We start from the raw sequence: 13395 nt of genomic DNA, 5'->3' as shown, positions 1-13395 counted from the left end.
AAAAAGGCGGAGAAAGTTTCAAATTCATTGGAAACCTCCAATTATAGGCTCGCGATCAAGCACAATATACCACTTTAGAAGGCGAGGGGTGCATGCACTATGGACCAATTATTCAAATTAAAGTATGCCGAATTTAAAAAAAAAAATAACGGGAAGTAAAATTTTGCTCGTATCAAGCACAGATGAAATAACATAATAGCCCAAGAGAAAATCACTTATTGGAACTCATGAGTTTACAAAACAGATTTAAAACTGAAGACATTAGAAAAGCGTTCATAAATAGAAGACGGGCACCGATATTAATTGCCTTGAGCAAAAGAACCAGAATGGCTGCACAATTGAGTTGATTCATTGTAAATTCACACGACAAAAAGCGCTAGGTTACCGGAATTACTCGTAATTGCATCCGACCAAGAATATCTACTTCAGCAGCTTTCACGAATAAAGTAGTCAGAATGTTTTATGCTGTAACAAAAACTATAAACACAATTCGTTGAAGAAATTTCTAATTTAACATTCTTGTTGCCGTCTATAGCAGCCAGAATGATAAACATACTCTTAAAAAAGATGGGGCCTGAATTATCTGATTTAAAGTGCAATTTCTATTATGGCAATTGGCAAGATTCATTATGTTCATCGGTGGAAGAGCAATCTTTTAAGGCGATTCTGCGTATGGCATAGTGTAAATTTATTTTATAAACTGCGATCCATTTCCAATACATTAAGGGTATCTCTCAATGTTTTCCGCTATATTTGAAGTATTCTTAAATTTTACTCGCTTTCTTCGAAACTATTATTGACGCACTTCCAATAGAACTCACGTTATTCGGAAGAAAAGGAACGTAATAGTAAAATAACGCTAAATAAATGCTTAAGATAAAAACTCACTGGGGGTTGAATCTTAAAGTTATCGATTGTGGCCTCACTGAATGGAGGAAAAACAAGCGGAAAAGGGCGATTCGAACGATTATTAGTTGCGGCTGCGGTAATCGTTTCGTGCTAATAAAGAAATTCGGGCAACTAATACCCGAAACTTCTATCTTCGCAGGTGTAGTTAAACAGGAAAGACACAATGACTGAAACTTAGACTGGCGGCTAAGGAATAGATGCTGATATGATTCCACCTTATCCTATAGACAGCTGCACACTCAAAGTAAAGCCAAGTCACACAGTATGGATACCTAATGGACAGTTAGAACACCCACCACAATCGACAGTAGTCTTTGTCAGCCTTAGGAGTCTCTGGAGTACCGGTAAAGGATAGGAAAAATTTTGCTCAGATTAAACATATTTGTTCTGAATATGGCAAACATATCCCCATATAGAGGGCCAATTTATTGCACACTGTATGTATATTATGATTTATTTGAAATATAATAATAAATAATAATATTATAAAATCAGGGCAATTAGCAGCAACAAACTTCATTCAGATTATAGGTAAATATATCGACCTTGCGGATGAATTCTTATCCTGCATTGAAATTTGTCGTCGTGGTCTTTGTTATTTTGAAAAATAAAGATAACAAAAATCTAACACGATTTTTTATTCAGCTTGGTCGACACTTAATACAAATTGCGCGGTGTGAAAGTCACCAGCAAAATTATTTCTAGGCAAAAGAGTTCATCCAGAAATCGATTTATCATCATAAATAGAAAAATTTTAAATATTAACTACAATGTAGAAATATAGAAGAAAATATCAGAATTCGCAGCATTGACAATTTCAACCGAAACTGAACTGAATAGCAGTTTCAACTTCCATTTCAACAGCCGCTTCCAGAGATTTCTCTAGCACCGGCAGCTATGAAATCGTCTTCAGACGTTCATATCAATGGTGTAATCATTTTAAGGGCCCACCTAAATGGCATCAGAAGTACTCAGTTTCTAACTAAAAACAAGTAGAGAGTGCTAAATTAGGTCCGGGCCGAACTTTATATATCCGCTCACATTTTAGTAAAATTTAATTTGCAGGTTGTGATTCTAAATTTTGTACTCGGTTGAAATGGGGTTCCTTTTAAATTTGGCACTACAAATTTGCTATGAAATCATCATTGGAACCTATGAAACTCGGGCCAATGATTTATCAGGCTAGTTTTTACATAGTTCCGTATATATTCATATATAGAGTACAAATGTATACCTGATATTTCTATATGCTAACAAAATCTGTAAAAAGCCGTGAAATCTTAGCAGAGCATTCTGTAAAAAATTATTGGGATTTGTGATTTAAAAAGAGATTGTGAAAATACAAAAAAAAAGAATTTGGGAGAGCATTAGTAGGAAAATCCCTGATTTTTGGAAAACAACTCACCAAGACTATCATTGTGCAATAATTTCTGGCCAAAGAAGTTACTAATAATATTATTATTACACCACTTGATTTTTCTCTCTTTACAAAATTCAATTACAAACCGTTTTTAGTTGATAAAGAAAATTCACTTAAGCCGATTCCGGAAATTGGATTTGAAAATGTTTTGATGATTGCATTTTTGCGTATTGCGGCAATTAAAAACGAAACAATAAATTTAGTGAGTATTAAAAATGTTCAGGACGATTCCCAGGTCATTTTTTCTCTTCCCGCTTTCCTTTTACCAGTAACGAACTCGAAGTTATACGGGATATTGTATTTTGGGGAAAAAGTTCGTATGATCAATGAAAATAAAAATAAAACAGGTGAATGTGATGACATTTTCAAATAAAATTTCCGCCAGCTAAAAAATCCATCTGCCGTTCGGTGGCGGCGTAAAACTGTAGGTCCCTCCATTTGTGGGACAGCACCAAGACGCACTACACTATATATATATATGTATATGTATATAATTGGCGCTTCACCATTTTGGGTATTTGGCCGAGCTCCTCCTCCTATTTGTGTAGTGCATCTTGGTGCTGTCCCACAAATGGAGGGACCTACTGTTTTAAGCCGACTCCGAACGGCAGCTATTTTTTATGAGGAGATTTTTTCATGACGGAAATACGGAGGTTTGCTTGCCTGGCGAGGAGCTACCGCTATTAGAAAAAATTTTTCCTGCATTTTGGTGTTTCACGGAGATTCAAACCTACCTTCTACGAATGTTCATGCACCAACCCATTCGACTAAGGCCGCCGATTTATGTCAGTGCAATTTCAGGATTTTTTGTTTTTTGGCTATTGTACTATCAAGGAATCAGTCTACAAAATTCATTCAAGATAGGAGTAAAAAATGTAAGTAGTTATTCTATAACAGCGCAATAGTTGCAAAAGACTTGATACATATAACGACAAGAGAGTTCAATATGGGTTTCCTCGTAGAGTGATTCTTTAAGTCCTGCGCTTGAGGTATGTGTATGCTGTTACAACAAAAACAACAACGAGAATGGAATCAACTAACTGTGAAGTAGATGCGGTTCATTGTTAACAATTTTGTAGAGCGTTTGAAGTTATGCATTCGCGCTAAAGGGGACCACTTCGAGACCAATAGTGTTTTTTTACTTCGGATTTTTAATACAGTTGTTATTTTGGAATGGATTGCGCTATCGAGAGATGATTAACAATTTTTTATGGCCGGAATTGGATGGTATTGATGTGGACACCGTTTTTTTTCAACAAGACGGTGCAACGTGCCACACAAGCAACGAAACCATTGATCTTTTACGGGAAAAGTTTCCGGACCGTGTTATCTTTCGAAGAGGTGAGCACAATTGGCCACCGAGATCTTGTGATTTAACACCTTGTGACTTTTTTCTTTGGGGCCACGTGAAAGAGAAGGTCTACTCAGGGTCGGTTCAAGACCTCAAAGAAAGAATTCGTGAGGTTATCAAGGATTAAGGGCAGCCACTTTGCAATTCGGTTATGGAAAATTTCATGAAAAGGATATTGTCCTGTAAGCGTGGTCGTGGTGGTCATTTTCTTGATGTTATTTTCCACTATTAACGGCATACCTTCCTCTTTATAAAGAAATAAACATCCGAACATTTATATTAAAAAATAGCATTTTTCTTTGAATATCAAAATAACACCTCTTATTGGAAAACCCTATACATTTATTTTTTGTGACCTTTTATAACTTCTTTGTATTATATTATAATCAAATTAGTGGACTTTCCCTTTTTTTTCCTGCCTTACATTATAAGGTTACAGAAAATTTTCACACCTCATAAAATTAATGGTAAAATTTGGTGATCACAGTATTGCCTAGGCTTAAGGCATTAATAGGTACAGCAAGATAATGTAATTTTTATTTTAAAATTCAAAGGTAAGCGTTACCCTATTATTAACACTATTCGTAAAAGCTTTACATTTATCATGATTGTATTTATTTCGATACCATACTTTTTAATCTATTAATTTTATACATAGTAAATGAATATTTCATTTGATTTTATTAATATTTGCCAATAAAAGAAATTTAAAAATTGCAAAGAAATGCCGGAAGTAGATTTACTTTTTGAACTTTGGCAAGAACGGTCATTGTATGAATAATAAGTCATTTGTGAATGAAAGGGCTTACTAGGAATTGTGATATCCATACACATATCTTTGTTCAAGGTAAGTTGGCAACGGAAATTTGCGAAATCTGTCCGCGAGCATATACCGATAATTAAAAAAAAATCAACGTTTTGAAAAATTAAGCCAAGTTCCTCATATATGGTATAAAAGAACCAAAAAAAAAACAAAATTACACAATAAAAATTTTGGAAATGGGTGATGCCATGCGACTTAATAAAACTCCCCCAAATTTGGTAAATTTAGATCCGATATAAATATTATTGACATCGGATGAAAACCACGCCCACGTTTTATACGCTAAGACTAAATTTCCGTCCTTCCGCCTGATGTTACTAGCTATAATATTCATTGTTCTATGAGTAGGTTTGATTTCAAAAAATAGCAGCCAACCCAAATGAACTCTTTGGTTACACATTTATCTGATAGAAATTCTGCGTTTGGAGCACATTTTACTTTGTGCGCAATTAAAATCAGTAGATTTTCTGTCAGAATTCATTTATTTCATATTATTCATGATATATATGTATGTACTCCTAGATTATAGGCCTCTCCTTTTCGCCGAGCGTTAGCAAGTGGCGAACAGATGCGGCAACTGTTATAAATGAACATATATTGGCAACGCCGGAATAGAGCTACCTAAAATAGCATTTGTTTGTAAAATAGTGAATTATACCAGTTTTATGAGGTATAACCATACTCGCTAGCGTCAAATTTGACTCGATAACTTTGTTGTTGCTTTCACATGCAAATTTTTCGTCAGCTAATCGAGCATAGAAATAGCGAGAAAAAAAGTTGCGAATAGAAGGCCTTATATTTAGGAAACTTTAGGCAAATAATATTACAAAAAAAAAATTAAAACAAATAAATCCAATTTATAACAAAAAAGCGAATTATTACTAATGTTGAAGCGTATGATATTTTTCAAAAGGATTGCTAAAAAGTTCTTCATAACATTGATATATAGAGAATATATTTTACTAAAGTGATAGCGACAGTTTTGAAAAAAGTAATGATTTTAACTACTTTCTTCAAAACTGTCGCTATCACTTTAATAAAATATAAGGTTGTCAAAAAAGTCTTGCGGTATTTTTATTGAATTTTCAATTGTTCATAAAATTGGTTATAATAATGCGATTTAAGCCAAATATGCGCCGTTTTGTTCGATGACGAGTTCCCAACGAGATGCCAACTTCATAATGCCCCTCTTATAGAAGCTCGCTTCCCTATTGTCAAAAAACTCGGAGAGCCAATTTTCACAGGACTCTCTTGTGGACAACTTCCGACTACCAAGCTCGTTCGCCATGGACAGAAATAGGTGGTAATCACTTGGTGCGAGATCCGGACTATACGGTGGATGCAAAAGAACCTCCCATCCGAGCTCCCGGAGCTTCTGGCGCGTCACCAAAGATGTGTGTGGCCTGGCGTTGTCCTAATGGAAGACAATTCGGCCTCTGTTGATCAAAGATGGCCTCTTCTGCATGAGTGTTGCATTCAAGCGGTTCAGTTGTTGGCAGTACAGGTCCGAATTGAGCGTTTGGCCATAGAAGAGCAGCTCATAGTGGATGATTCCCTGCCAATCCCACCAAACACACAGAAGAACCTTCCTGGCCGTCAATCCAGGCTTGGCCACCGTCTGGGCAGCTTCACCGCTTTTCGACCACGACCGTTTGCGCTTCACGTTGTCGTAAGTGACCCACTTTACATCGCCAGTCACCATCCGCTTCAAAAACGTGTCGATTTTGTTGCGATTCAGAAGCGATTCGCATGCATCCATACGGGCAAAAATGTTTTTTTGCGTCAAGTCGTGTGGCACCCATACATCGAGCTTCTTTTTGAATCCAAGCTTCTTCAAATGGTTTATAACGGTTTGATGACTCATTCCCAGCTCTTGGCCGATGCTACGACTGCTACTATGCCGGTCTCTTTCGATCAATTTAGCGATTTTATCGCAATTTTCGACGACAGGCCTTCCGGACCGTGGCGCATCTCCGATCACCTCTGCACCAGAACGAAAACGTTGAAACCATCGTTGTGCGGTGGAAATGGAAACTGTATCGGGTCCATAAACTGCACAAATTTTATTGGCAGCATGAGATGCATTTTTGCCTTTATCGTAGTAGAACTGTAAAATATGCCGTATTTTCTCTTTATTTTGCTCCATGTTTGCGACGCTATAACTCACGAACGACTAAAAGCAAACAACAATTAATCAAACACGTGTTAGCACGTGAAAAGAGCTTTCCAAAAAGCTCTAGCGTGAACCGATGCGACGAATACAACTAGAACTACGCGCTTGCAAAGACAAGCTTGCGGAAATACCGCAAGACTTTTTTGACAACCTTATATATTCTGTATTTCTGCCATTATAGGGCTGTGTATCCCAAATAAGGTTCACCACAATACTAAAATTATTTGTTCTGTTGCAACTGATAAACAAGAATGAACATTGCCTCCATTTCAATGACGTATCAGAACATCATGTGCGAATTTAGTCAAATACTATAAATGTATAATTTACGCAAAATATCAAATTTTACTGTTTGTTTGTTTGTTAACAGTTACTGCTTTTATTGCGCTTTCAGTGAATTATTATTACATTGAAAATAATAATGAAAGTAGGATAATTATTTAACTTTTTTCATATAAAGACCGTTTTCGCTTCATAGGACTTTACTTTATAAAACTACATATATGAGACGAATAGGGTTACTCTAATTCCAATGAAAATATTATATAATTTCAAAAGCAAAACCGAAAATCTATTTCACAAACGATAAATTATTTAGTACAATTTAAGTTATAATTTTAATATTTAAATATGAGAAACATGTGTGAGTGTTTGTGTTACATTACTATTAATTTTTTTCTTTTAATTACAAAAAAAAAAAACACATCAACAAAGAAATATATTACGCTACTTGAACAGTCTGCATAATATTTAGTACTTCTTAGCAAATTTATTTACTTGACTTTACATTGAGTTTGTATTTAATATATAATTTTAAAAATACAGTAGATTCTGTTTTTATGCGGTTTTGAAATAGTGGGGGTTTTTTTTAATTAAAAAATACATTTCGACCTATCGCGAATTGTACATATAAACAAGATTCTAAACCAGCTAAGCAAAAACTCATCACAGACTATAACAAAAATGCTAACCCTGCAAGTATGGAACCGCCTGCATCACCATCCAGATCAGACGTGTACATTTCTTCAAGTGACGGAAGTGATTTTACGCCAAATCCTAAACGAATGCGCAACATGCGGGTATTGTCTGATTCTATTTAAATTTTAAATTTATTTTTCGATTCTGACGTTTCTTAAATAAAGATATAATTTTCAAACATACAATTTTTTGTCTATGCGATTTTCTTTAATTATTTCAGATTCATGCGGTCTTTGGAACGTATCTATAGTTATAATATGGGACTAGTAGCCTTTTTTATGCGATTTTATTACATTATTTCGGATTTATGCGGTTCTTAGCACTTTTGAAACGTATCTACAGTTTTACTATAGAACTGGTAGCTTTTTTTATGCTGTTTCTTGCGGAACGTATATACCGCATAAAAACAGAATCTACTGTTGTTTTAACTATGCTGTTAAAACAACCACAACAACAAAAGAATCTACTGTACTTTCATTACACTTGTTGATGTATTTTTTTTTTCTTTAATTATTTGTACGTTTATAAAAATGTATCATGAACATACCTATTTTGGTAGCTGTAATACTTGGCATCCCGTGGTATTGTACAAAGCTGTTTTCCATAGCAACATAGCACCTGTGGGTTGAATGTGTATTTACGACCACAGCAGTAGCCTAAAGCTTGCATCACTGGGTCAATTTCTTGCTCAAAAACTTCGGATAACTGTAATTAAACGAATAACAAGTTCGAAAAGGAATTAATTTTCTATTCGATTTATTTTTATTTTATCCGAAATGAAACCTAAACATGAAACCTACCTTTGTGCAGTATCGGTAGACACGTGAAGTCTTTCTGTTATAGAGCCAAGCATTGTCAAACATTAGCCACACATCGTCGACATACTCCCAGGGATCATTATATTTGCCATTCATGAGATTATTGCGTATGGTACCCAAGTCCATAGGTTTCTTTACAATATCAAAATAGTCTGGTATGCCGAGCATTTGTGGATCCACAGGACAACGGAACGGTGCTGATTCCGGTTCATGGCGTATCAACTTATCTAATGTTGGTAATAGCGCCTGTTTCAACTCTTCGGGATTGAACACTGAAATGGAGGTGCAATAATGTGTTGGTTGTATATGCAATTTTGTTGATCTTAAAACTTCGTAAAACTTACCGCATTTTTTCTTTTTGTCGCCAGCGTTGGGCATCAATGGCTCGGGTACAACTGGTTTTGTTTCTAACTTTACTTTAACTTCGCCATCAGATGTCTTTGCGTCGTCCTTACTATCAGCAGCATTAGTGTTTCCACTTCCACCTACACCATTTGCACCGTTGTTGTCATCGGTATCCATTGGTTCCGTTTTAATTACAACATCACCATCTTCAGTCTTGATTTCAACCTTCACATTCGTGCCATCATTATTTACATTTTTACCCACACCAGCTGATGATTGTGAGTCCATTTGGGAACTCTCTCCAGCTCCACCACTTCCATCTTCCATATACTCTTTTTTGATATCATCTTCTTGCTTGATAGAATCTAGCTTGCCTTTTGAAGCGTTACCGCTCTCGCCACCAGAATCAGCACTAGGCGATGGCGGCGTTTCATCGTTATCACGCGCCGCTGCTTCCAATGCGGCCATTTGTGATGAGAGATTACTGCTGGACGAAGGACGTGAGCTCATCACAGTCGATTTCGAGGTAGTTGTGGCTACTGCAATGGCACTACTGTTGCTATTGCTGTTACCTCCTTTACCCATCGATATTTGTTGCTGTTGTATCAGTGTCGGTCCATTACTGCTTGTGTTGACGACATTCAGAGGTGCCGATGCAGACGTGGGAGTGCTGGAGGAGCCTGCAGTTGATGTTGTAGATGTGCCACTCATTAACGCACTTACAGCACTCGATGATGCACTAACATTCACCGACACCGAGGTTCCAGATGCTGCCGATGCTGGTGATGCCGCCAGAATGGGAGGTGTACTACTTGCTCGCTCACTCAGTGGCTGCATAAGTGATGTTACGGATGGAGGATTATTGGAAGGCGTACCAATTGGGCCATTCGATACGAAATTAGGCGACGGACTGGGTGCGGCAACCATGCCACCTGTTGTAGGGCCTCCAGGTGTGGTGTTTATCCCTACTGAACCCGTACCGACTAGCGACTCTAGACTAGTAGGCGTTGGTGGCATATTACCCACAGAACCGACATTTTGTTTGGCCTGTTGTTGTTGTTGTGGTTGCTGCTGCTGTTGCTGCGACATTGGTGACGGGAACGGATTTTGCTGTTGCTGCTGTTGTTGTTGTTGCTGCATTTGTGCCGCAGCATTATTAAATGGTGATTGTGGCAATAACATACCAGATTGCTGTGGCTGTTGCTGTTGTGCTTGCTGTTGTTGCAAGAGCCGTTGCTTCATAATTTCTGTAAGTTGCTGCGGTGGTTGTGATCCATTTCCTCCGTTTGCGGTAATAAACTGTTGTTGGCCGGGAACAGGGCTCGTCAATACATTGGCAACGCCACTAGCTCCTGACTGACCAGGTTGCATTGCTTGAACACCGAAAGGCGATAAAACTGGATTTTGCACAACCATATTCTGCTGTGTGGAATTCGGCATTACACCCATGCCACTATTTGGACTGGGTCCCGGCGGGCCGACCAGTAAATTTCCTGGCTGCTGTTGTGGAAATTGCATGCGTTGTTGGTGCTGATGCAAGGCCAACAAATTGCCCCCAGGTGAGTGACTGCGTATTCCTACCATATTTTGTCCAGCCTGTCCTGGCATCATACCCACATTGCCGGGTACCTGTGCTCGTAGTTGTTGCTGCATTATACCAGCAGCGCCCAAAGGCACACCCTGCCCCCCACTACCACCCATAGGACTGATCATTGGGCGGATCTGGGTTTGCTGCGCTTGCGGATGTCCAGGCGGCAGTTGTTGACCAACTGGTACAGTATTACTTGGTCCTGGTCCGGGGCCAGCTCCTGCACCGCCGGTCCCATGCTGCTGCTGTTGCATTATTAACAATTGCTGTTCTTTTCTTTTTATCCGTTTTTCTTCCAACTCCTTTTGAATCTTGTAGATCTTTTCGGCAAGTAGGTGATAGTACTCCGAACGGGACTTTGCGGCTTCGTACATGTCTTTCTCAACTTTTTCAGCGTATGAAACTAGATTCGCCATGCGTTTATCCGCCATGGTCGTCGGATCTGACGTGGGGAAAATCGCTTGCACAAGTTTGTGGACAAGATGTTTGCGCAGGTCAGCTGTCACCGATTCACGCCAGTCTCTTTCTTCGTTACCAGCATTATTATTTCCACCCCCATTGCCCCCTTGCGATGATGTAGCACCACCACTGGGTGCATTATTACCGGGGGGACCTTGGACACCCACCATGCCACCAGCGCCGCCGCCAGTACCTGTACCAACTCCAGGACCACTTGCATTGTTGTTACCGCCTACCACACTAACAGGTCCACCTGCCACTCCGCTTATAGCCGTCGCATTGGCCATCGCTACATTATGTGGCTGTAATTTCATTTTGGCCAATTCTTGAGCACCTACTAACTGCTTGTTGGGTGGAGGCCCATTACCGCCGGCGCCAACCATTTCTCCTGCATTGCCGGCGCCACCACCACCGCTAGCCAATTGTGCATTGTTGAACGCAGAAGTGTTATTAAAGTTGTGAACGCTCACCGAGAGTGGAATGTTTGATGGTTGCTGCTGGCCTGTATTTTGTTGATTCGGACCGGCATTGTTGGCGTTCGGGCCGCCGATTAAACCCGCCAACTGTGGATTATTATTATGACCGCCCTGCAAAAGTACTTGCTGTGTTTGAGCACTTTGTGTTTGCTGTTGCATGCCATTATCTGAGCCTCCTGCTCCGCCAAGCATCATGTTGTTTCCCATAATTGTATTTGCGTTCGGGCCACCAGCTACTACGCCACCACCGGGACCGCCGACTGGTGCAGACATAACTCGTACAGACGGTCCGCCTCCCGGCATACGAATGCCTGGCAACTGTTGCTGTGCATTTACGGGACTATTTTGCAGCATATTAGGGCCTGGTCCCGAATTGGAGACTGCACCTTGCATACCCAAACTGTCGAAACGTCGAATCTCCTGATTCGGATTTTGTGCATTCTGTTGTTGCATTTGTTGTGCAATGTCAGCGTTTGTCTTTATGCCAAGTTGTTGCTGATTTGGACCGCCTGCCATACCCGTTTGACCGCCCGGTCCGGTGACAATGTTCGGTCCACCAGAATTTTGTTGTGGCATTCCAGTATTCTGCGGCCCCCCACTACCAACGGTGTTTCCGTCCGGCTGCTGCTGCTTAACAATACCTTGCAAAGGCTGGTTTACGTTGGAATTTGCATTAGCTCCGATCGCGTTGTTATGAAAACTCTGTTGTTGGCGGAAGGGCAAGCAAATTAGACATTCTGAACGAGTACAGGTCTTGTAATGCAACAGAATTTGACGAGACGAGGTACAGTGTTGAACGCTACATTCTTTACTTTGTTTGCAGTTCGCCATATGCGCCAGAACATCCTGCATAGATTTGCAATAGGGAACTGGGCATTTTTCGCGATTTGGATTGAGGGATTCCCGCTTATTACACTTGTGTGCATGTAAAAGTAGCACCAGCTGTTGCTGTATGTGCTTCTTTCGTTCTTCAGAGAGATGGCCGCTAGCACTAGAACCCCCTCCTGCACCACCACCGCCGCTTCCACCAGCTTGTTGTGATGTGCCCGGCTGCTGTTGTTGATGAAGTATTTGATTTGGTTGTGGGCCACCACCAGGTTGCGGCGGTCGTGGTCCCATTGTCGCATTCTGCTGTTGATTTGGGCCCATTTGCAGTATTTGCGGTTGTTGATGACCGCCAACCATACCGCCAGGTGTAACATCATTACCCACTCCAGCCATTCCCATGGGTACACCAGGTCGGTTACCCTGTTGCATAGGATGAACATTGCCACGTTGTGCCATTTGTTGTGCCAATAGTTGTTGTGGGTTATTTGGATTCACGTTGATTCCGCCTTGTGGCCCACCTGGTCCGCCATAGTTCCCAACACCGCCCACCGCATTTCCATATGGTCCATTTGGTCCGACTGCAACATTAGCGCCAACCATATTAGCCATTTGACCTGGACCACCGTACGTAAGATTACCGTTCAGCACATCTGATCGTTGAGCTGCACAGTGATTTAATCCCATACAAATGAGGGACAAATAAAAATTGTTAAGGGATTCTTTATTATTTATCATCTTAAGACAATACGAATGTATGAAATTGAATGAAAGAATTTGGTTTTTTAATACGCAATTGATGAGAGTCGATTGGTTGATTAAAGTTTTAACGCGAAAGGCCTCCGTGGGTAAATCAGAAATTTGTACATTTTTTTGTATGAAACGATAAATGATTGCTATCGCAATATAACTATTATACGAAAATAAGCGACAGAGTAACGAGTAATGTAATGAAATGCATGGCATATTGAATAACCGTTCTTTTCAGTATTTGAACATTACAAAGTAATCGCCGACATTGATACATACAACTCATTTTTAAAACAATTGATTAAACTTAAAATAAGAGTTTGCACACTATTCATATATTGTTATATGAAATTTATGTTATATTATTATAACTACACATTCATCTACAACATACATTTAAAACCTACATTTAAAATCTTTACGCACAGGTGTCAAATCATTCAAAGCAAAATTCTTGAGAACCTTATAAATAATAAAAGA

General features: G+C 39.3%; 1 protein-coding gene across 7 annotated transcripts in view; it reads right to left on the bottom strand.

The window, feature by feature from the left end:
* The window catches only part of LOC129238634 (histone acetyltransferase p300), a 35795-nt gene that overhangs the window by 17712 nt on the left and 4688 nt on the right, over positions 1-13395 (bottom strand). For all 7 annotated transcript variants that reach the window (XM_054873730.1, XM_054873728.1, XM_054873727.1 and 4 more), the window contains exons 6-8: positions 8817-12830; positions 8455-8744; positions 8202-8359 (exon numbers count right to left, since the gene is read on the bottom strand). In XM_054873730.1, coding sequence (XP_054729705.1) covers positions 8202-8359; positions 8455-8744; positions 8817-12830 — 4462 coding nt within the window. The remainder of the gene's footprint in view (positions 1-8201; positions 8360-8454; positions 8745-8816; positions 12831-13395) is intronic.

This window comes from Anastrepha obliqua, chromosome 2 (genome assembly GCF_027943255.1).
Source record: "Anastrepha obliqua isolate idAnaObli1 chromosome 2, idAnaObli1_1.0, whole genome shotgun sequence".
NCBI lineage: Eukaryota > Metazoa > Arthropoda > Insecta > Diptera > Tephritidae > Anastrepha > Anastrepha obliqua.
The sequence above is the reverse complement of the archived record's forward strand: the minus strand, read 5'-3'. Positions and strand labels throughout refer to the sequence as shown.